General features: G+C 38.9%; 2 protein-coding genes across 3 annotated transcripts; both read left to right on the forward strand.

Annotated features, from left to right (window-relative positions):
• The first annotated feature begins 1273 nt into the window (after window positions 1-1273).
• Window positions 1274-16717, forward strand: LOC131332370 (zeta-carotene desaturase, chloroplastic/chromoplastic). The gene is made up of 14 exons (XM_058366556.1): window positions 1274-1838; window positions 2439-2563; window positions 4322-4456; window positions 5946-6018; window positions 6211-6284; window positions 9762-9866; window positions 9975-10219; window positions 10335-10422; window positions 13126-13168; window positions 13250-13406; window positions 13573-13701; window positions 14123-14195; window positions 15596-15760; window positions 16249-16717. The coding sequence occupies exons 1-14, from the start codon at window positions 1640-1642 to the stop codon at window positions 16426-16428; spliced, it is 1791 nt and encodes a 596-aa protein (XP_058222539.1). The 5' UTR covers window positions 1274-1639; the 3' UTR covers window positions 16429-16717.
• A 3378-nt stretch (window positions 16718-20095) lies between these two features.
• LOC131332372 (uncharacterized) lies at window positions 20096-22923 on the forward strand. 2 transcript variants are annotated; one of them, XM_058366561.1, is made up of 2 exons: window positions 20096-20418; window positions 22364-22923. In XM_058366561.1, exon 2 carries the CDS (start codon window positions 22365-22367, stop codon window positions 22794-22796), a length of 432 nt encoding a protein of 143 aa, XP_058222544.1. In that variant the 5' UTR covers window positions 20096-20418; window position 22364; the 3' UTR covers window positions 22797-22923. The 2 variants fall into 2 exon arrangements, with proteins under 2 accessions (XP_058222544.1, XP_058222543.1); XM_058366560.1 differs by lacking the exon at window positions 20096-20418 and adding an exon at window positions 21262-21427.
• Window positions 22924-24854: the final 1931 nt, after the last annotated feature.

Raw genomic sequence — 24854 nt, forward strand, 5'->3', positions numbered from 1 at the left:
CTTGATTAAGGACTAGACTCACCCCTATACTGATTAAGACTGAGCTACCGAAGTAGGGAATTGCTTCTTAAAGCTAGATGAGTACACCGATTCAAGCCCCTCAATAGATAGGCGGAACGCCATCTTCAACCTAGGCAAGACCCTACCTACTTCTTGATGCTTTATTCATCATCCAATCCACAAGAAATCGCATGAAAGCCTCAGAGTCATACGATTCATACTTCTCACCTACTCTCAAAGGAGATTGAAAACTACCATTCCGTGTCAAATCGGAAAAGCTTTCGAAGAGCGCATAAGTTTGTATAAATGAAACACTAACTGTACTTCACTCCACTTGCGTTTACTGCAACAATTAATTTTTATATTGTGGAACGTTAAGGTGCGCGAGTGGAGCGTATTAAATGCGTGTGTTTTAAGGGTATTTTGGACAAAATATATGGACAGGACCCGTGGGACATGGGTTTTGCTGAACTAATTGGGTTGGGACCGTGTGAGACTTGTTGGAGTTAGAAGCATAAGCCTGGAAGAACCCCATTAATCTATAACTACCCCCATGATTAACTAATTACACACTCAAGTGCACACATACAAACATAAGTGTTGGGATCCCACACCCAACATTTATGCGAGTGTGTACAAAATGAGTGTGGTTCAGCCCTCAGCCCTCTCTTTCTACCTGAGGCGGCTCCAAAATTTTAATTCATTGGTGACAAATTGTAAAGAAATATATTTGTATACAAAGCTCTATGTAAAATAAACACATTTTATTTTGGTTAAAAATTTATTGAGCATTATTTATTTTGTTTTGTTAAATTATAATTATAGTATCTATTTACTCACAAATTTAAGTAAATTTTTGTTTACTTTGGCTATGTCTGATTCAACACTGACTATATTGATAAAAAAAATCAAATTATATTTAAGAAAAATATTAGTGCATTTTGTTCATTGGAGCCGCTCCGCCCTTGCTACCTTAATTTTTGGTGTTTCGGAAAGGAACTAAATCCTCTCTAGTCCATAAAATGAATTGGGCGGTCCAATTTTTGGGCTAACTTTAATGATCCAAATTGTTCATTTCTTAAACATCGTCAAGAACATTAACTACAATACAAATCAAGTTGATTGAACTCCAATTGATATGGTTTCGTAAAGCAATTGTCTTGGCCAAAAAAATGTCAACACCACCAGATCAAAGCCCACTGACTCTTTTGTCTCTTAATAAATGCTTTCGAAATTATATCAACCAGTATTTGATCAACGTGATATTTGCGATGATCAATGCCTGAAACGAAATCTAAAATGTGAACCATTTTGATTATTAAAAGGGGTCGTGAGCCAAAACCCTTGAAAACAGGACGGTCCAGTCCATTTTCAGAAAACTCTCCCTCCACTACCACTAACAACCTCCTGGAGTTGAATAAAAAGGCGCACTATAATTAGCCTCAACTTCTTCCATCTCCTCCCTGGCCTAACCTCACTCACTCACTGTTGATGCCCTGACAAATTCTTCTACTCTCTCTCTCTCTGTGCTGATGCTGCTGGATATTGATGTTCTACTTCTCATCTCGGCAATTGGTTAACACCAACAGAATTATCATATCTTTCGCATACTGAATACTGTCTTGTTTCCCAGCCCTCTATGGCCTCTTCTTCTTCTTCTTCTACTTCCTTTTGCTTTCCGTCCGCCGGAGCCCGAACCTGTCTCCGAGCCGACGTCGCCGGACCCGTGCTCTCTGGTGGTCTCCGTCCTTGTGGGACCACTCAATTCAACAAGTCTCGGAGGAGGATTGTTGTTCGTTGCTCTTTGGACCAGAATGTCTCGGACATGAGGGTCAATGGTACCTACTATTCAATTTTTACTTAAGATTAATAGTAGTATAATGGTTGTATGCTTTTTGCTAGAGTTTTTATCCAGAATTCTATTTTTAACTCTGCATAGAAGTTGTGATGCGTGTGATTGCTAATTTTGTTTATTTTGCATCTGGGTGTAGGGCTTTTGTAGTTGGAAATTCGTTTGTGCGTTTCTAACTGAAGCAAATTGGAGTTTTACTAGGTAGTAAAGTTGTGTATTGGAAGTTGTGATGCATTTGATTGCTAATTCATTCAAGTACCAAGCAATAAAATAGGAAGGAGGGAACTTGATAGGTATTGATTGAAGACAAGATACAAAAATGAACTTCTTACTGCTGATATTCTACTTGGTCTCTGGACCTTGATTGTGAATGTCTATCCAGAAAGATATGACACCGATAGTTGGGTACTGGATAGTAGTCCATGTTTTTTGAAAGGACGTCATGTAACAACTATTCTGTTTAGCAAATCTAGTTTCTTAAGTTTTGAATCTTTTGATGTCCTTGTTTCATCTTTAAGTCTATGAATATTGTTAGCTTGACGTGCAAAATTCGGGGTATCAATTATGTTTTTGTTTTGTCTGTCAGCTCCAAAAGGGTTATTTCCACCCGAACCTGAACACTATCGGGGACCAAAACTGAAAGTGGCTATTATTGGAGCTGGTCTTGCGGCTATGTCAACTGCAGTTGAGCTATTGGATCAAGGCCATGAGGTTCAACCTTTGTATTTCTAACTAATTTGACGCATGCTCACGTCCAGGCATTAACTTTCATTTGATGCGATGTTTTTGACCTGTTGGGTCATTACTTGACCAAACTGGCACTTTTTCTTTCTTCTCTCTTTTAGAATTTTAATTAGTGATGTCAACCAAATATATGTGCAATTATGCTACTCAACAAATTGCACGAAATTCTCTGACTTTCTAAGATGTAATATGTACAAACACATCTTGGAAGGTGACATGTTTATTTATGGCAGAAGGGATCTGCCTTGATATGTATCACCAATGTAGTCAAATATTATTTGCTAACTGCTTATACCTATTTTTGGCATAATGTGAAAAATTAATTGTAGAATGACTTGTGGTGGCATGTGGGGCAAAATTGTGGGTCAACAGAGAGTCAAGTTTAGTCAGGTCTAAATATGATTGATTTGATCAAATGGCCAAGAAACCACTTGTAAGAGGGCATGGATACACCAAATTTGCCATGCCTTATATTCAGTAACAAGCTCCTATATTTCACGGTGGTTGAGATCTCAGGGACATGCATTGCTTCCTGGTAGACTTTCATGATATCTCTAAGGAATATGCTTTATATTTCTTTGTGTTGTGAAAACTTAGCGATTACGACAGTAATATGTATCTAGACCAAGTCATTCACGTCACCGGAGACCTATTTTCAGCTGTGTGTGGTTAGTGGGGGAGGAAAAAAACCAGGGGAAAGGCCTTTGTAAATAGAAACAATTAGCTCTTGATGGATCCAACAGTCATGTACCAGCCATAAGGGAAATTCAGATTTTTACCAAAGTCTACGGATATTGAGAGCCTCCAGAAATAAAAAGGAAGTGGTCTGGAGACATGGAACAGGTGTCTTCTATTTAGAGTCCAAGTACGCCCAGTTTCAGGGGAAAAGCAGTTGTACATTAGCTATAAAAAACGGAATTCATGGCAGGCTTAGGGCTCCACGCCATACATCTCAGAGTCTAACTTTCATATTCAAGCTTCCCAGCTTTCAAGTTCCAACTTCAATTACTTTGCATTTGCTCCTGATTCCTACAATTAGCAAGCTTTTCTTTCTTTGTAGCATAGCCTACTTTTGTTCCTTCACTTCAAACAGTTTGTATAACTTGTGTCCATCAATATAAGTTCAATTTCATTTACTTGTGGTTCTTTATGTTATTGCCCTATCTTTTTCTTCCAATAGAACATTGCTGTCCCTACTAACAATTACTGTGTTCTTCAAATTATGAGTCCTTAGCAGCTAGGCAAAAACATGAACCAATACTACAGCTTTCCCAATAAGTTGTAGCATGGTCCATAGATAGAAGAAACCATTTGGACCCTACGCTCAAGTCCACGTTTAGATCGTGTCACGATCTTGGCTGGACCCCACTCAATCATCACTCACTCACCCCTTGCCAGGAGGTGAATTCTCCTTGACGTTTAAGGAGGGAAAATAAAATTAGGCCAGGGCACACCGTGGACATTTGAGTGACATGTATCTATTCTTACAACATTATAAAGCACATTAGTCTTGCCATGGGCATGAAGAAAATATTTGCTTGGGGTTTTGAGGAATTACTTCTAATATGAAGAAAAAAAACTTGAACTTTGGAAATCTGAGCACATTATGCATTGGTTGTTGCCTGGTCCACGTACATCGCCTTTTGCAAAATTGCTTTGTTGGCTAATTTCTTAGTCTATTGACTTCTGATAACACCATGCTACCTAAATGCGTCGGCTTTTCAGGTGGACATATACGAGTCAAGATCTTTCATTGGTGGGAAAGTTGGTTCTTTTGTTGATAAACGTGGAAATCACATCGAAATGGGACTTCATGTTTTCTTTGGTTGCTACAATAATCTTTTCCGATTGTTGAAAAAGGTGAAGGCAATGTGCTTGTTTTTCGTCTTGTGCCTGATTCTAATGTTCATTTTTTATCTTCTTTTGATTATCAGTAAATAACGTAATCTTGTTTGTTGGTAAGAAAATTTGCATTGTATAGGTTGCTTTACATACCTTAAGATATTGAAATAGTGGGTCACTGCTTTACATATCTACTAATGCCTTCAATGTATCCCAATGTGCGTACACAATTAGATTCCGTGCTTAGTAGCGGCTATAGAACATAAAAATGTAGATGCATGCTCTATAGTTACTGTCGGGGTTCGGTTTGTTGGGATTTGTACTGTTGATGAGCTCTGGTTACCACCGTGATAGCTCCACTCTTTTCTGCCGCACCTGCAACAAGTTACTAGGGCTAGGGTAGCCCAGTAACCCTCTGACGATCGAGTCAGTAACCAGGTCGAGGAAGGAGAGTAGGTTAGGGTAGAGAAGGACGGCGTACCTCCTTAGGTGGATCTCTCTTCCCTTTTATAGGCCTCACCTGACTTGGTCCCCAAGTAAGGCGCGTGTTGCAGACGCTCGGGTAGTGACGTCATAGGTGACGCACCGGATAAGGCGGTTACGGAGCACATGGCCAGGTCAGCTCCAATGATGATTACCCCGCTAACTGTTTGGGTCCTCGTCATGTTGGTGTACGCGAAGTACAGTCCTTCGGGCACCGGGGGGTATGCTTGACTCCGGAATGGCCCTGAAGCCAAGGACCCCGGTTCAACTCGTAAATTCAAGCGGCGTACCGAGGGATCTCCTAGATGCTACGTAGGGTCGCACCTGTCGCGGACCTAGGGAACCAGCTTGGTCTAGCCCGGCACTGTGCACCTCGGTAAGGGACCTAGCCCCATTCCCTAGGCCACTGCAGCTACTAAGCTTATAAGATTTAAAAAACACATTATTTGGTTGGTTACTCCCATTACTTGAGTTTGGACTATATAGCTTTAAGATGGAACTTGTCGCATGAAATTTAGTGCATTTGTTACGGGTGCTTAGCTTAAATTGAACCCTGACATGTACTAGCCTTTTTAAATGCTTTACTCCTCTAATGACCTAGGTGTTCCAAAAAATCAATTCCTTGTTTATTTGTGGTATGTAAATCCTAATGGCCGTGGATTATATTAAGTCATAAGTGATTAGTTGTGCTGGTGATTCTCCAATAAAGGTGTTCAGAATGCCCTATTGATGCCATCTATGTAAGAAATCTGGATGTTTCCCTTTGAATCTTTTGAATATAGGGCGTTCAAACAAAAAAAGCATCTGCATTGTAGTATTGGAAGTCGTAAATTCCCTCAATGCAGTCAATATGCTGGTTCAAAATTATCACTGCATTTGTTGTCATTCCGGCTGATTCCATGGAACTTTTTCTACATCAAAATAAGCCTGCTTGTGGTCTCTACTGATTCACTTTATAAAATTAAAGTTCACTTTGATTTTCTTGAGAAATGATCTTTGATTGTTTTTCTGTGGTTTGACGTAGGTTGGTGCTGATAAAAATCTGCTTGTGAAGGATCATACTCACACTTTTGTTAATAAAGGGGGTGAAATTGGAGGTATGATGTGATGGTTGCTCGACATTTGTTCCCCCATCTCTTATATCCTTTAAGTCTTTTATTCAGTCCTTTTGACTTAATCTTAAAACTTCTTGTAATGACCAAAGTAATACACTACTACCTGTCTTGCGTACCAACCAGACAAACCATGTTGTTTTAGCATTGCTTATGCAACTTAAATTCCTGCTGCAGAACTTGATTTTAGGTTTCCAATTGGAGCACCAATACATGGAATTCGTGCTTTTTTGTCTACAAATCAGCTCAAGGTAATGTCTACTATTTTGGTTCTATTCGATACTGAATCTTGAGTGGTGTTCCAATTTAATTGTGTCGAGCCCATTTAGCATTTTTTGTGTGGTGTACGAGCCTTGTTTTATTTCTAGAGCTTGTTGAAGTTCAAGTTCATTAAAGGCTGGGCCCACTTGGGGCTTTGCACAATTAACTTTTGAGTCCTATTCTGTTTTCTTCTTAATTTGGTAAGCAGCTGGTTCAGCTATGTATCATTGTTTGGCAGTTTAGCATGCACATGTATTCTTGACCTCTAAGTTCTGAAACAGGCTTTAGTAGTATTCCACCCACGGGCCCTATTCTGCATCAAATTGTCATTTTGTTTGTGACCACTAGCTGTTAACTAGAAAACATGGGCTTTGAACAATTAACTTTTGAGTCTTATTCTGTTTCTTCTTAATTTGGTAAGCAGCTGGTTCAGTGTGTTTCATTGTTTGATTGTTCAGGATTGACTCGTATTTCTTGACCCAAAGTTATGAAGCAGGCTCTATTAGTCGTCCACAGGCCCTATTCTGAGTCAAATTGTCATTTTGTTTATGACTACTAGCTATTAACTAGAGAACATCTCGCCTCCCCAAAAGGGATTCCTGGTTTATATTGTGGTTGGGACATGGGTGTGTGCCTTATTTTGAAGGGTCTGAGGAAAAGAGAAGGGTCTTCCTTCTAATGTTTGTTCCTTATTTTGATGGGTATTTTTATTTTTGTATGTGTTTAGTGGCAACAGTCTTGAAGAGTCACGACTTGAGATTTCCTATTTGTCTGAATTAGCTTGAGAACTCTTAGAAATTCAATAGAGAACAAGTTCTATAGAAAATTCCAAAGGGAAAATTTCAAAATAGCACCTAACCTTTTGCACAAATCACATACAGGCACCTGACCTTTTAAAATTATCAAAAAAACACATGACCTATTTAAAAACCCATCAATTTTACACCCGCCGTTAACTTTCCATCCAAAATAAACGGAAATGCTGAAAATGTATATTTTGGCATGACTATTGGCAAAACAAGATTAAGGCTCATTTTTGCAAAACACAATATTATACTCATAAACAAGATTAAGGCTCGATTTGGCTTTAAAAGTCAATTAATAACTTAATTTTTGTCTTTATTCAAAAGAAAAAAAACACATTTGTTAGTTTTGCGTCAAGACGAATCAATAAGTCACAAAAATTACTTAACTTTTCAATCCAAATCCACCCTAAATAAGGAATCAAGCTTAATTTAATAATTAAATACTCATAACTATGCAACCAAATAAGATTACTCTGTATTAAACAAAGGAAAATGCAAAATCAAAAAATATAGAATAGTCAAGCTTAATTTAGTAATTAAATACCCATGACTTGTCACTTTTCGCACCTACTCATGACTATTATATGTTTTTTGTTTTTGCCTTTTCCTTTGTCTATTTAATACAGAGTAATCTTATTTGGCTGCATAGTTATGGGTATTTAATTACTAAATTACGCTTGATTCCTTATTTAGGATGGGTTTGGATTGAAAAATTAAGTAATTTTTGTGATTTATTGATTTGTCTTGACGCAAAACTAACAAATGCGTTTTTTTCTTTTGAATAAAGATAAAAATTAAGTTATTAATTGACTTTGTAAGCCAAATCGAGCCTTAATCTTGTTTTGCCAATGTTTGTGCCAAAATTCACATTTTCAGGATTTCCGTTTGTTTTGGATGGGAAGTTAACGGCGGGTGTAAAATTGATGGGTTTTTAAATAGGTCAGGTGTTTTTTTGATAATTTTAAAAGGTCAGGTGCCTGTGTGCGATTTGTGCGAAAGGTTAGGTGCTATTTTGAAAATTTCCCAATTCCAAATTTCCAACAGCTTATCCTGTTTGTGTATTTTAAGGTGATGTAATGTCTAGATCTTCTTGTGCTTCTAGTTATGCTTGTCTTTTTCTTTCTTTGATTCCCTGCATGGAAAATTTCCACTTGTGAACTTAAATCTTGTTATTTTTCTTTGATTCCCTGCATGGAAAATTTCCACTTGTGAACTTAAATCTTGTTATTTTTCCCAACTTTCCAACTGTAAGCTTTTTGTCTGACTTCCAAAACTCTAAAAAGGCCGGCATTGTCAACAACTATCCTTTAGAAAACTATCAGCATGGAATTAATTATCCAACTGGCACCACCAACCAAACTTTGTGGCTCTTTGACAGTCACAAAGAGCATGAGCTTTCCTTGCATAATTAAAACCCCTTGGAAACCTTGCACCACACATCTTGGTGCGGCAAAGTTTGTGTATGGGAGAATGGGCTTGAACGATAATAAGAAATTGAATTAGTGAAAAGAAGACGGCTATAATAGTGCACATATACGAGTGGGCGGTAGCCAGAGAGAAAGTCCTAAGGGGCTCTTTCTAAAACTAACGTGAAATAAACATGGATCTTGTAATCCATCATCAAAATGGCGACTCAACTTTTACCCAAATACTTTGCTACTAGTGTAAAATCCAAAGACAATGCCCCACCTATCATTAGATTGAAACCATGACTGAATAGTCATAAATTGTTTTCTAGCCCCTGCTACTTTTTGGACTCTGATTTTGTTCCATAATTTGCAAACAATGGTCACTAGCTGTAGTAGCATCAATTTTAACCCAAACTTGTGAACCCACCCAAATCCATCCACTATAAATTTAGTTAAACCTAACCATTTTATGAGCTGGGTCATAATGGTCCTACCCAATTTGCCTCAAATCAAATAACTTCGAAATGGGTGGTTACACGGGTCTAGTGGGTAAAACAATATTTCCCAATAAGTTATTCAACAATACCACAAACTATTACCACCACACCGTCTTCACTATTGTTACTATATAAATCTCTGGCGCAACAAAGTAACTAATGGCACGCCAAATTTACTTGCGCCACATCCAAATTTAATTTTGCCACTTCAAAAAGTACTATTGCACACCAAATTACTAATACCAGGCCATTTTTTTCCATGTGTAACCATGTATTTGGTATGTAATTCTTTGTACTAATGTGTTATTGGGTTAATGGACAGGCTGAGTTTCACTCATAAGTCATAAGTAAGATAATAATTATGCAGCTAGTTGGGTTATAAAAGGGTCAATGGCACATTGAGACCCAAACCATATAACCTGCCCAAGTTTACCCAAACCCACCCGTTTGACACCCCTAACTAGCTGCAACTCGGCTTTGCCCATCTTCATTAACCTTTAGCCATGAGAAGCTACTGGCAGTGAGCCCGATAAGAGATCTTTGCCCTACTGGTATCCTAGGCTAAGTTTTCTACCTTAACATTTTTCCTCTGCATTCTACATAACATGATATTAGTGTTGTGCTTTAATGTGAAATGCAAAAAAAATGAAAATGAGGAACAGTTGATGTCATGGATATGTGCAAATGTTGAAGGAAACATTAACTGATTATCTTCCCATTGAATCTCATTTCCACCTCATGTTGTACAACTGCAGCCTTATGATAAAGCAAGAAATGCCTTGGCTCTTGCCTTAAGTCCAGTGGTGCGAGCACTTGTTGATCCAGATGGAGCAATGAGAGATATACGGAATCTGGATAGTGTAAGAATAATCTCCTACTAGAACATTTGGTCATCACTTCTGGCTTCCTCCGTTACTTATTTTTTTAAGGGGTCCATACTGTTAATGACAACACTCCATATAATACAGATAAGCTTCTCGGATTGGTTCTTGTCTAAAGGTGGCACCCGTGCAAGTATAACGAGAATGTGGGATCCTGTTGCTTATGCTCTCGGGTTTATCGATTGCGATAATATCAGCGCCCGTTGTATGCTCACTATATTTGGATTGTTTGCTACCAAAACAGAGGCTTCCTTATTACGCATGCTTAAAGGTTCTCCGGACATTTATTTAAGTGGCCCCATCAGAAAGTATATTGAAGAAAAAGGAGGAAGGTGTGACTATAGAAACTTAACGTGACATGATAGGACAAGGTTTCTGTTCAGTTTTTCTTCCGGACAATGTAGTTGACTTATTTCTCCCCCTGAAACTATTTCTTTGCTAGAACAGGTTCCATCTGAGGTGGGGTTGCAGAGAGATACTACATGAGAGATCTACTGATGGAGAGACGTATGTAACAGGAATTGCTATGTCCAAGGTAAACTTATTGTTACTAAACTATTCATTTTTATATCTGTATGTATTTTGGAACTAAATTTATTATTACGGGAGCATTTGGGCTCTCCAAATGCAGTTGAATTGCTATACTATCTTATCAAACCCCCGGATTGCAGTTTAGTCACCAACCATTTTGCTAACATGTGCTTGTACGATTTCAAAATATTATGTAATTCATTTCAACTTACACAAATCAATGTGCAAGTCCATTAGAAAGCTCACATTTTTTAGCCTCTTATAACCAAATCAAACCGAGCCTGAGACATCAATTGGGTTTGGTTTCGTGAATTGGATTTTTTTCTTTGAGCTTTGTCTAGGGCATCAAAAACATATGTCCTTTCGAACTACTGCATCTAATGTCCATTTTGGTCTATCCCTCTAGTTGGTGTTACCTTCCACCATAACGATATCACTCCTCCTAACTGCCCCATTGGCCGATCTAGGATGGACATGTTGACACCACCGTAATGATTAATCTGTTGTCTCTCATCCTATCTTCTATCGGTTCTACCCCTAATATTCTGTGAAGGTTTTTGTTTCTAATGCTCTTTCTCAATGTCTTACCACACATCCATTCCAATATTCTCATTTTAGCTATACTAATCATACTTTTTTTGTGTGTGCTAAGTCAAAAGGGTGGAGGAGGGGGTGACCGGGCATAGCAACCCTCCCCTACGCGTGACCATAGGGACTCTAGACCCGTGGTGAGCCCTAGAAGGGACTAAAGAGCCATAGCAACTGCCGCCCCTCCAATGGCTAGTGGACCATAGCCGGGCTTTGTAGGAGGACCAAGTTCTAGAGGGCGTCGTTAGCACGACTCGAACCCGTGACCTCTTGGCCACGCAAACCCTGTGGGAGTGAGCCATAGCCGCTAGGCTACCACCCATGGTGGTACACTAATCATACTCACATGTTGCTTCCTAGTAGCCCAACACTCCGTGCCGTATTACATGGTTGGCATGATAGCAGAATGATGGAAATTTCCCTTGAACTTTGCGGGTATCTTGTGGTCGCAAAACATTCTTGAAATGCTCCGTCTTTTGATATATCCAACTTGCACTATAATCTTTCCATCTATACAATGTAAATAACTAAAATGCTCAATTGTTAGTAATTCCTGGTTTTGGAAGATCACTTTGTCAACACTAGCACTTTGAATGCCACTAAACCTACATTATTTTTTTGTTGATCTGCACTAAACCTACATTCCAAACAGTCCATTTTACTCGTACAGATCCTGAATCATTTTGACTCAAATGCTTCTCTCCAAGTTCCTAATTAAGTATTAACACCTCTTGTAATTTCATCTATAAGACAATATTCTGTGTAAACAGCATATACAATGGGTTATCATTTAAATATGTATAGTCAATTCTTCCATAATTAAGACAAAAAGGTAAGGACTCAAAGCGGACCCTGGGTATGATCCTACTTGTCATTGGGAATTTGCTTGTTTCACTTTCTAGGGATCTAATAGGAGTGGCATCGCCTTCATACATGTACTTAACTACATCAATTTACGGTTTTTCTGTGCCCTTTCTCTCCAAGACCCACCATATACTGACCTAGACACCTTATCATAAGCTTTTTCTAAGTCTGTTGACGCCCAATTTCGCCCCACCACTCAGCAAATCAACTATTAGAAAAAAACAAAGTCATGTACCACACCATATTTATGTTCCCGTCGAAACAAGAATTTTGATTGTCTTTGGGCCCCAATCGTACACGTTAACATCGCAAAAGATCAGTCAAGAGCATTGCAACCCAACAAGGGCCGGTTCAGGGAAGCCCTCGCCTCACCTGTACGTGCAGATTTGAATGTCTTTTGAAAGTTCGATATTCAAATATCAGTGGAGGAATTGGAAAGTTGAATAGTCAAATGACTCAAATGAGGAATTGAGAGATCAATGTTCAAATGCCAATGGTGGAATTGAGAGTTTAATACTCAAATGTCAGTGGAGAAGAATAACATTCAATTGGAAGTCTAAATATTGGAGCAATTGGCGAGACCCCCTTGGCCGCATGTATTGATGCGCCAACTTCCCCGCTTGGTCTATATAATTAGCTCTCGGTATGCCTTGTTCAAGGACATCTGGAAATATCCTAGATGGAGAAAACTCTACACAAAAATCCCAGAAACTCTCTCTCCTCCCACGGAAATCCCAGATACTCTCTCCTCCCACAAAAATCCCAGAAATTCGACTTAAATAAATCCATGTCAAAAGTCATTCAGAACCTCACATTTTTTTACCTCTTATCATCATAGTTAACAAAAGTATCGCAAATATAATTCATCCCTTCTGACTGATTTTGAACTATGAAACCTTTTTTTTGCACGTTGGTGTAACCTTGCTACGAGGCCTGGCTTTGCTCATAATTTGATGAAATAACAAACAGGGAGAAGAATCATAGTTGAAGTATTTATCTTTAAAATAGGTACAATTCTGCAGTCCCCTTTCACAAGCATTAACTATCTATCAATTTGAGCTCAATACAGCTAGGGATGTATAAAATATGAGAGGTGATACTATGATTAAAGCAGGGCCGCAAGGTGTAGTAACTGGTTAATTCGATACATTGCATTTGCATGTTGACTTTCCGACACGGGTAGGCTTGACATGATGGTTTTTTGGAGATCTATTTTACTCATTGACTTTATACTGTATGTTTTTTAAACTTTCAGGCTACCCAAAAGAAAATTGTGAAAGCTGATGCTTATATTGCAGGTTTGTGGTTGGCTCTCCTTCCATAATTCAACTCTATACTATGTAAGTGCATACTTACTGAACTGCTGCATCTGATGGCAGCATGTGATGTTCCTGGAATAAAAAGATTAGTTCCACCCAAGTGGAGGGAGTGGGAATTCTTTGATAATATCTATGAACTAGTTGGAGTGCCTGTGGTAACAGTGCAACTGAGATATAATGGCTGGGTAACAGAGTTGCAGGATTTAGAACGGTCCAGGTGATTCTCTCATGTTGCACGAGTTGTTTTGTGAAAGGGATTCTCTGAATCCTGGATTTAGGAATTAAATATGCTTTACTTGGCTTATCATGATCATGGAAAATGAATTACCTTGCTTGCATGTCTGCTGATGACTGATGTTTATTTCCCCCTTCATAACTGTTAGGCAACTAAGGCAAGCTGCAGGGTTGGATAATCTTCTTTACACCCCAGATGCAGATTTCTCATGTTTTGCAGACCTTGCACTTGCATCCCCAGAAGACTATTACATTGAGGGGCAAGGATCTTTGCTCCAGTAAGAAAAATCATGTTCCTTTCTTTCTGTTATTGTTCTACCGCTGTTATATCTATAGAGAAAGATAACACGAACTAATCATGTGATACACCTGCTGAATGGAATAGATGAAATATCTTTTATTTATCTTTGACGAAGGTCTAGTTTGCTTAGGCAGAATATAGGAGGTTGACCTTGACAAGAGTCTTATACTTTGTGGCTCCCTACATGGTCATCTTGATTCTTATTCTATACCCGGCTATTATAATCCTTCAGATGTTGGATAAGCAATACTCTCATGGTTAATAAGTACAAAGTTGTGTCAAACATATACTTGATATAAATAATCCGGGGCCACTTCTGTGCATTTGGGGCTTTCTTATATATTCTTTTTCTTTCCTGCAAAAAGCCACTATCCTTTTCCTTAATTTCTTGCTTGCAGATGTGTGCTTACACCTGGTGATCCCTACATGCCATTACCAAATGATGAAATCATAAAAAGAGTTGCAAAACAGGTAACTTTCATCTAAGGAGCGCCTCAATCTTTTTTCCCTCCATGGTATTGCTTTAGGTTGGTGCTTTCCACTTCGACGTTTCTTTTGGTAATAATTTCACTTTGGCATTTGGAAGAAACAAACTATAAGTCAGGCTGGCACTGAGTTTTTTGATGATTGAAGTAGAATAAATATAGGGTGCAGTATGTGATGCAAACTTGGTAGGTGTAAGATAAAGGTAGATGAACTTTTATCAGTTTATGACATAAATGGTTAAATTAAAGTACATCGATATCCAATTTAAAGACACTACACTACATTATCAGCTTATTTTTGTATTACACTTAACTATGCTTCAAAGGGAGAGGAAAGCACGATAGGAGGCACGTCTCGAGCCTAGGTGACAGCAGAGAACTTTAGAGGTAGGCTAAAAAGGAAGGAAAGAGAAAGGCTACGAGCGATATGGGCTAAAGACAGAAGTCAATTTGTCTTTTGTCCGTATTGTGTCCCATGTCAGGATGAAGAAATCCATTGATTTATGGTAATAATATATATATTTTTTTAACTTTTCAGGTTCATTTGGAATGGAGAAATTGGAAATGTAAACGCAATATTCATATTTGTTAAAAAGCCCACTAAGACCCCAATTAAGCCACTTTGAGTTTTTTTGTGTGTTCCTAATTTAGTCCTTTATGGACTTTTTTCAAATATGAACTTCTTGTTCTATTCATGACAAGCGAGAAATAGAGAATGAAGGACTAAAAGATGAACTACATTCCCGAGAGACAACAGTTATTCAATTTGAAAACCCATAAATTTTGGGATACGCAAATGAACCTTAGTATTAGGTTCTTGAGTGTGGAAAAAAAGAAAGAAGAAAAACCATATGCGTGAGGCACGAACCATGAACCTTGCCCAGGGTGCGAGCTAGAAGGGTATTTCTATCTACCTAACAGGCTTGAAGCTTTTCTTTAGTATCATTCTTGAATTTTGTAGCTGCTGCTGCTTCCTACATTGTTGAAAAATGGTAAATCCAAAAGTCTACTCTGGGCACGGGGTCGGACATGTATCTTATACTACCTTGTCCGAGGTGGATATAGGTCCACTGGCTGAAATATAAGTATCTATGTAATATGGATTGGTTATTTCTTATTTGCCTCCCGTTTTTCTGTTTATTTCATTTGCACAAAGTAAAATGGGTGAGATTACCGTCATTTACTTTAAAAGCATGGACAACTTCAGCTGATTTTGTTAAGCTTAACAAACAGACATTACTCTCAGTTCCATGAAGCATTAGCTTGTACGATGAGATTCCCAATCTTTGTTAGAAACCAATCCAACATGTAATCTTGAAGAGCTTTTGTCTAGATTTATTCACTAGCTAAGTGTGTATCTTTCTTCGGATATGAACTCCATATCAGGTCTTGGCTTTATTCCCATCTTCCCAAGGTTTGGAAATTACTTGGTCGTCTGTCGTCAAAATTGGGCAATCTTTATACCGTGAGGCGCCTGGTAAAGATCCATTTAGACCTGATCAGAAGACACCCGTGAGGAATTTTTTCCTTGCTGGCTCATATACAAAGCAGGTAATGTTTGCCTGCCTCTTCTTGCTATAGTGATAATGGCTAATATTACATATCAAACCTGTACATTACAATTCAATTAGAAAAAACTGATCTCAATTCTCAGCTGATGTTAAATGCTTATGAATATAAACTTGTTTCTATTTTCTATTTTTATTTGTTTGTGTGGGAAAATTCTTCATTAGTCTTGTAATCATGCACGTGCAAGTAAAAATACCCCATCTTTTCTAGGGCACCATAGCATTGTACTTGTAAATGTAGTTGGTGATAGAGACATCTTTTTGGTGTACTCTTATGTATTGTATTTTGGTCTCGTGAAAACATACATTGATGCTGAACTAGAAGTGTTTTGTGGAAAATAGTTTGTTTCTTTCTTTATAATGCTTAAAACTCTCTCTCTCTCTCTCTCTCTCTCTCTCTCTCTCTCTCTCTCTCTCTCTCTCTCTCTCTCTCTCTCTCTCTCTTACATTTTAAATGCTTACTCCCTGCAGGATTACATAGATAGCATGGAAGGAGCCACCCTATCTGGCAGACAAGCCTCTGCTTACATATGTGATGCTGGGGAGGAATTGTTGGCATTACGAAAGAAGCTTGCTGCTGCCGATGCTGAATCCAGACGGCTTACCGGAGGAGAGGCTTCTTATATGACTGACGAGTTGAGTCTTGTATGATAAATTCCAATTCCTTTGTACAGCCCCTAGCAGACGGCCTCAAATTGATGAGTCAGAGGACAGATACGGCGGAATATGTATGCATGACGTGTTTAATTTCCACATATGATTGTAACATGTGTAGTTAGATGTTAGATCTCATCCCGTTTGATGTCAATCACTAGCATTGATGTGTCCATATTGTGGCGCCTTTGCATTGTGTTTCTCTGTATGTTTGCATCTCCACATGCCATACGCGATTGTATGTGACAGTAGGCCGTTGATAGTATGACATATAATGTTGAACTCACTTCTCAGCACCTCAAGTTTTTGTAAAAACTGATGACTTAACAAGGGAAACCAGAAGTTTCTAACCACATAGACAATCGTTGAGCTAGAAGAACCCGCTAATGTGAGTTAGTCCCTCCGCCCCACATTGTTGGTCCTTTTTGGGGAATTTCAACTTTTTAAGGGGATAAACATTATATGCATGTCTCCTTTCAGAATGTGCATTGATTTTTACTTCTATCCCTTGAATCCCGCTTATAAAGTAATATTTTTACTTATTTATGAAGGGTAAATTTGAAGATCCACCCATCTTTTTCGTTGACGTTTCAAATAGGACTAGTATTTTGAAGCATCCCAAAATGGAATGAGGGACCAAACGGACTAAAACTCTTTATCAATTGATTTGAATCTTTAGCTCACTTTAGGTGGAATTATTGTGACTGAGTGAATTGAGGTCAGGGTAATATGGTGGAAAAATGTAGGGCCATAATGGAAAAAGGCAAAATCTCAGATCGACCATGCTCTGCGAGTCTGCGTGGAGTATAAATGGGTGGCAGACAAGACAAATATATATATATATATATATATATATATATATGAGTGAACTGAGGTCAGGGTAATATGGTGGAAAAATGTAGGGCCATAATGGAAAAAGTCAAAATCTCAGATCGACCATGCTCTGTGGGAAGTATAAATGGGTGGCAGACAAGACAAATATATATATATATATATATATATATATATATATATATATATATCACAAATTATCAAGTGAGGGATCCCTCATTTTTTTAAAATGAGGGACTTTCATTTCCCGATCAAATTTTGAAAATCCGAACCGTTCAATGTGTGCAGAACGTGATTTTAAGGGTCCCCGCGAGAAATCAGCAAAAAAAATGACCGGGAAGGGCTTCATCCGAGCAGTTTTTTTTGAACCGTTCAATGAAAACTGCTCGGATGAAGCCCTTCCCGGTCATTTTTTTTGCTGATTTCTCGCGGGGACCCTTAAAATCACGTTCTGATCACTTTGAGCGGCTCGGATCATCGAAATTCAATCGGGAAGGGGAGTCCCGCATTTTAAAAAAATGCGGGATCCCTTACCGGAACCCGACTGATATATATATATATATTGGTACACTTTAGCAACACTCTAAAAATACCTTAACCATCTCAAATGAACCCATTTTTCATTTCTTTACCTAACAAACACACTATTTTTGGGTCTCACTTTCAACATTTTTTGTCATATAAACATTTTTGAAGAGTTCAAATGCGGATGCTCTTACCCCTAGCAGAAACAAGGGTGTTGCTTGCTAGAGACAGTGAGAGGGTATTTGTCTTTAGAGGTGTTCTATCTCTCTGAAGTCTTTTACTATCTCCCTCCCAAAACATTTGTTTGGTCCGCAAAATAGGATTTACCAATATTACACTTTTTTCGAGAAAATATTCAAACATTTCTCATGAATTAGAAGAACTCATTGATATCTTGAATTTTTCTTAAGAATTTTGTAATAGTATTTTTAAGTTCTCGTGTTGTGGAATAAACAAATATTTTGAGATGGATGGAGTAATTTTTTGTTGCTAGCCAGTTTCCCACCTCGTATGCTTGCTTTAATTCACTCCATATATTCTATTGGCAATTGTAGTGGGGCTTCTTAAGCCTCAAACTCCCAATCTCTTGCTATTTCTAAGAATTTTGCTTTTTGTTAATCTTTTGAAACTAAGAGATAGGGGGAGGAGATTAAGGGAGGGAGAGAGAGAGAGAGAGAGAGAGAGAGAGAGAGAGAGAGAGAGAGAGAGAGAGAGAGAGACCTGGGATAGTGGGTTGAGAGCATGTGACAATTAATTAAAATTCAAGAAAGAAGAAATTAAAAAAAACCCAATTATAAGGTACATATATCTTTTTGTGCATCGCGCGGGTACAATAATCATATTGGGTGAAGGCAAATGCTTGGAAGCTTTTCAATTATGGCATTTTCAAAGGAAAAAAAAATTACTCCCAACAAACTCAATTTATATCCCAAGAAATCAGCTTGTGGAAGAGGCCATTCAACCTCATCCCCTGCTGGTTAAAAAAAAAAAAAAAAAACCCTCATCCCCCGTCTTGGTAGTTGTCTTCAATTGGACTTCATTGCAACCCTCTCATTAGTTTATGAACTAGCGGTGTGCCTCGTTCGATGTATGGAAAAAAAAATCACATTGTTATTTTATTCATTCCCGGACACACCATTTGTTGATAAAAAAACGTCAATGTGAATTTTTTATTGTCTTGTGCGTTGAACGGACACAACTCTAATTGATCAAAAATATAATTTAAAAAAATCAATATAGGTCTTGAAAAACTAATATGATTTTTAAATTATCATTACTTATCTAATACTTAAAAGTACTAGAAAAACTCAACTCCTTCCCCTAAAATCTCTCCCCCTCCCCCACGTTTTTTTTCTACTCTCTCCACCCCTCACGTTTCTCTCTGTCTCTCTCAATTTATTTTTAAAAAACCCAAAATTCTAAGAATTTAAGATTGAGGGTTGAGTGGCTTTTGACCTCAGCTACATTTGCATATAGATAGATTGGTTTAAAAGTTTAATTTTTGTAAGTAATTTCATTTCGGAAAAAAAAAAAGCAAACTACAATAACACCAGGGCATCCTTGAACGGACAAAAGCAAACTAATATAAAACTGAATGTCTAAGTATGGAGAAAATTTTTGGGTGTCGATTGGGTACCACACACGTGATACTTGTTGGCGATCCGGACCGTCCAAATGTATTTTGGACGGTTTGGATTTTAGAGAGAAAAAAAGAGGAGAGAGAGTGGTGGAGCGAGGGGAGAGCGAATATACATCTAAGCCATCCAAAATACGGAAGGTCCGGATCACTGACAGGCACTGCCTGCGTGACACCCAAAAACTTCTCGTATGCATGACATGACACATTTTTATTGTTTAAGGAAATAAACGTGAAAATAACCCAATAGTAAGGAAGGATGATCTTTTAAGTTGTGTGTATGTAAGAGAGAGCGAGAGAGAGATGGCATCTATCTATCTATATCCTAAGGGAATGTAGTTGACCTTCCAAAGCCTCCAAACTCCAATCCTTAAATTCCTTCGATTTTTAGTTTTTAAAAAACAAATAAAACCCCACGTTACCTTGATTTCCCATTCTCTTTGGAAAAAAAAAACCCCACGTTCCCTTGATTTCCTATTTTCTTTGAAAAAAAAAACATTCACGCATCCAAACCCATTACCCACGTTCACCACAAAATCAGAAGTTCAGAACACCCCCAACTCCGGCATCTCTCTCTCTCTCTCTCTCTCTCTCTCTCTCTCTCTCTCTGTCTCTCTCTCTCCCAACTCCTCAACCGCCACCACCCCACGCCTCTCTCCCACAATCTCATAGGTGAAGTTCAAAGATGAGGAGTCAATTGCTAATCACAGGTCTTTAGGGATTTCTTGAATTCAACCAAGTAAGTTGATTCAAGAGAATTGATAGATTGGACCCATTCAATTTTTTTCCCCCCAATTCCATTTTCTCTTCAATTTTTTCCCTAAAATTGTAAATATAATTGACTGCCTTTTTCGTGTTTGACAGAATGCTTCACTCATCCATTATGTGTGAATTCATTTGGCAGGTTTAAGGTTTTGAGCGAGTTCGGAGGCGAGGGGTCAATTTTAGGCCGGAGTGACCGATTGAAACGATCCCTCACAGGCTCGATTTCTAAGGTTTTTTTTCGCACTCTTTATGATCTCTTGACTTGTTGTATACCATTGTTAAAATGCATAAGAAAAGTGAGTCTGTGTGCCAAACAATTCATGTTTATGCGTGTTTGGTATTCCTTTGTTTATATTTGTGATACTCATCCAATGGTCGCGGGTAGTAGTAGACACTATAAATTGCTCTATCTTTCTAACTCAGCCAGTGTTTAATGATCATTATGGATAGTTTTGTACGTAATTGCCAACAAGAAGATAACTTTCGAGAAAGGAAATTGATTCGTACGAGAAAGAAACGGGTTGAACGCTAAAAAATCAGTTTATGTATATATAACAATCTAATTGAACTAATCATTAGCTCAATTAAAAATGCAACTAAAAGCAATGCAAAAATTATGATTAAAAAACCCGTAAGTAAATGCACAATTAAACTGATCATAATTATAAATTAATATATATACGTGTTAATATTGACAGTTTAAATATAAATTATTATCTGTTAAAACTAACATTTTTAAGCAACTAATCATAATTATGATCTAAACGGGTATAGGGTTCACTGTATCATGTCAGTTACCTTAATTGACTAACGGGTCATAATCATTGAGTTTTAGCGTTTAGATTAGTTCATATCATGGATTTAATATTTGATATTTGGTTGATAAATTGGATCCAAATCCATTTTTCGGCATTCTGTTTTTTTTCCCTTTTTGATTTCGATGTTCAGTTTCAAATTTTAGAGCAAGGTAAGCCATAAAAAAAGGTAGATAGTAGATAGTAAGGTTGAATAAATTGACCATAACTATCACATGAAGTTAAATTGCTTCTTAATCTGGATTTTTTTTTAAAGGTTTGGTTAGTTGGAAAATTGTAGGTCATACAGTTACAATTGACTGACTTTTCATGTTCGAGAGAATGCTTCACTCATCCTTTATGTGCGAATTCATTTGACAAGTTTAAGGTTTTGACAATTGAAAGCATTTAGGATCTCGCACAGCTCATTTCTGCTAACCTCTAGGTATGATTTTCTCTTCATAAATGCTTTATATACATGTCTTTTGTTGTGTGTTAATTTGTCCTTTCGATTTTAGTTGGCATCACTCCCCTTATTTCACACAAGAAATGATACAGAAAAAAACAAAATCTTTGGGTTCTCCAACCTCCTTAGAATTGAATAATTGATACAGAAAGTACAATATCTGATATGGGGAAATACAAAATGTGATATAGTTTTTCAAAATGTGATTGTATTGTGGTGTCTACTGCATGATTGTATTGTGGTGTCTACTTTCCGAAAGTATGAATATAGAATAGAAATAATTTTTGTTTGTTCTTCAACCCCCTTAGAATTGAATAATAGATACATAAAGTACAATATCTGATATGGGGAAATACAAAATGTGATATAGTTTTTCAAAATGAGATTGTATTGTGGTGTCTACTGCATGATTGTATTGTGGTGTCTACTTTCTGAAAGTAGGAATATAGAATAAAAATAATTTATGTTTGTAGGAATAGAGAATAGGAATAATCAAGTGTCCATGGTCCATTGTGCATTTTAAAAATGTGAGTATTTTACTAAGACACCAGTTTGAAGAACCAAATCACACGCAATGAGCAATTTCAAACTTTAGTTCATGGTGTGTTCTACGATTGATAATTGGTAATTAAGGATTGGGGGATAATTGGTCGTAAAACACACCAGTTTCTCAGCAGTTTTTTGATTGCCACTAAATTTGTGTGTGTGTTTGTTTTGCTCCATATTTGTTGAGCCTTGGTATCAGAGCTTTAGATTCAAACCCTCGGCCTTGGGGAGATTAGGTAGTACTAGGTTTCATGAGTATAGGTATTTAATCATATTGCAAATATACAACCCTCTCATGCACCAAATTATTATTGTCATTTTTTTTAGTATGAAGATTATACCATTTAAACATTAAATTTTAAAATGTAGGATGTCGTGCTCTTCTTCGTCAAGATCATATGGTACAAGTTTCGATATGTATGACCGCTATGCTCAGCGAGGACGTCAGATCAAACCCTGGGATGAACGTGAACACCGAGGGAGACTCAAATGGCAAGCTAAAAAAAGCATCAAGCACGACATGAAGAAGGTGATTGAGGACTCCGCGGTTATCGAGGAAGGGAAACAGAATCATATCCGGAAGTACGAAGAAGCATATCGGATTCTGAAGGATAATGTGAAGTACAATAAATTGAGAGAAAAGGTTTTGGCTCAGCCATATGTTTCCTATCGCCAAGCTTCACCTGAGAGCGTGATATCTCATTACTTCGGACCATCGGCACCACCCTTGGTCTACATTGACATATCTATATCTTCAGATTCGGAGGACGAAGATCCAGAGGAACCACCATTCGATGAATAGAATTGGGTTGTCTTAGAGCCGGAGGGTAGGATGAAAAATGTCTAGAACTATTGTGTAGCATGGCATAGTAGTTTGACTTTATTGTTATTTAATCGGTGAAGGAAAAATTCAAACCATGTTTGCTTTCTTTGAGTTGTACATTTTGTTGTTGTTTACTAGCGTTCAACCCGTTCTATGCACGGGCAAAACTAACCCGTTCTAACGTTGTGCACGTTTGATGCACGGGACAATTAATAAAAGTATGTTCGAATGGGCACAACGCTAGAACGGGTTAGTTTTGCCCATGCATAGAACGGGTAGAACGCAAGTAAACAACAACAAAAATGTATAACTCAAAGAAGGCAAACATGGTTTGAATTTTTCTTTCACTGATTAAATAACAATAAAGTCAAACTACTATGTCATGCTACACAATAGTTCTAGACATTTTTCATCCTACCCTCCGGCTCTAAGACAACCTGATTCTATTCATCGAATGGTGGTTCCTCTGGATCTTCGTCCTCCGAATCTGAAGATATGTCAATTTAGACCGGGGGTGGTGTCGATGGTCCGGATAATGAGATCTCACGCTCTCAGGTAAAGCTTGGCGGTAGGAAACATATGGTGTAGTAGGCCGAGCACAACTGAGATCGCACTAGGGACCACCTCCACTCTTCTGCCACCGTCAGCTGCCGCATGGGGCAGCAAACACTCCAATAGGCTCGGCGATAGCCGAGAAGAGCCGGTTGTCGGCTTTGACTTTGTCCATCCCATCCGACGACGAATAGATTTATGTCAAGCTCGGCCATGCGGATGATGTTTGCCTAGCCCGAATACTCTTCGAGCTCGGCTTCCCCTCAAGCTTGGCAACCGTCAGGTTTGCCTAGCCCGAATATCCTTCGGGCTCGGCTACCCCTCAAGCTTGGCAATCGACAGGTTCTTCCGGGCTCGGTCACGTGCCCACCCATGTGCAGAGGCGGTTATGCCAAGGGATAATCATGAGCGCACATGGGAGTGCCAGCTCACTCCCAAAAGCCGTTACCAGATCTGTTCGGTGACGTCACGGTAACGTCGCCTGGCACATGCCCGTGCTTGGAGGGCAAGTCAGGGAGCTCTATAAATACCTAGCGATGGTAACCCTAAACATGTACATGCGACTACATACTCACACTCATTGTCTTCTGCCTCCTCTCTTTGCATAATACTTATCCTCTCGCCGGAGGGCCTTACCGGGACAACCCCCGGCCAGGTCTTAGTCGTGCGCTCTTTGTGCAGGCTAGGAGAAGACTCAATAACCATCAAGCCACCAGCGGAGGAGAAGATCGAGGATCACGGGCCACACAATTGGTGAACCCGACGTGAATTGCTTCTGATTCAAACGGCTCTCACATCCTCCAAACCCCCCCCCCCACTCCTCCGTGAAAAAATGACCAAACCACTCACCATGGGCGGAGATCAGACGGATGTAGCCATCTCAGGGACCAAAGATGCTAGCGGAAATGTCATCCCCACAACACCCCATGAGAGGCACATGTCCATGTCCCTCGCCCCAGGATCCGGTCTCTCACCAATCGCGGACGACGTAAAGGCGGCTTATATCCGTTTGCTACAGCGTCGCGACGACAAACGCGATAACGAGTTGGCTGCGCTAAGGGCAGAGGTGGCCCAAATGAAACAGCGCATGCAGCAAGAGACCACCCCCTCCGCATCCAGATCTGGTGGAGGGGGTAGGAGAAAGCGAACGCCACCTCCACCACCACCACAAAGGCGTCAGAACGAGGGAGGCCAACGCGGATCCGTAAAAGACCGCCTAGGCTTCACCCCGGCACCGGGGGACGCCAGAGAGATAATCCTTTACAAGCAACCCACCGCATCTAGAACATACCGCTCAAAAGAACACCACGATCGAACCACCACTAGGGATACCGAGTCATTTACAAGCACATACTCGACTGGTCGCGCAGAATTCTCTCGCACAACGGTTTTCCACCGTAGCCGAGATTCTGTGGAGACCAGACGCCATGTATCTGAATGACTCGAGGAAATCCCTGCAGAAAAGTTCGACAATAGCAACCAGGC

The sequence above is a fragment of the Rhododendron vialii genome, chromosome 7a (assembly GCF_030253575.1).
Source record: "Rhododendron vialii isolate Sample 1 chromosome 7a, ASM3025357v1".
NCBI classification, from domain to species: domain Eukaryota; kingdom Viridiplantae; phylum Streptophyta; class Magnoliopsida; order Ericales; family Ericaceae; genus Rhododendron; species Rhododendron vialii.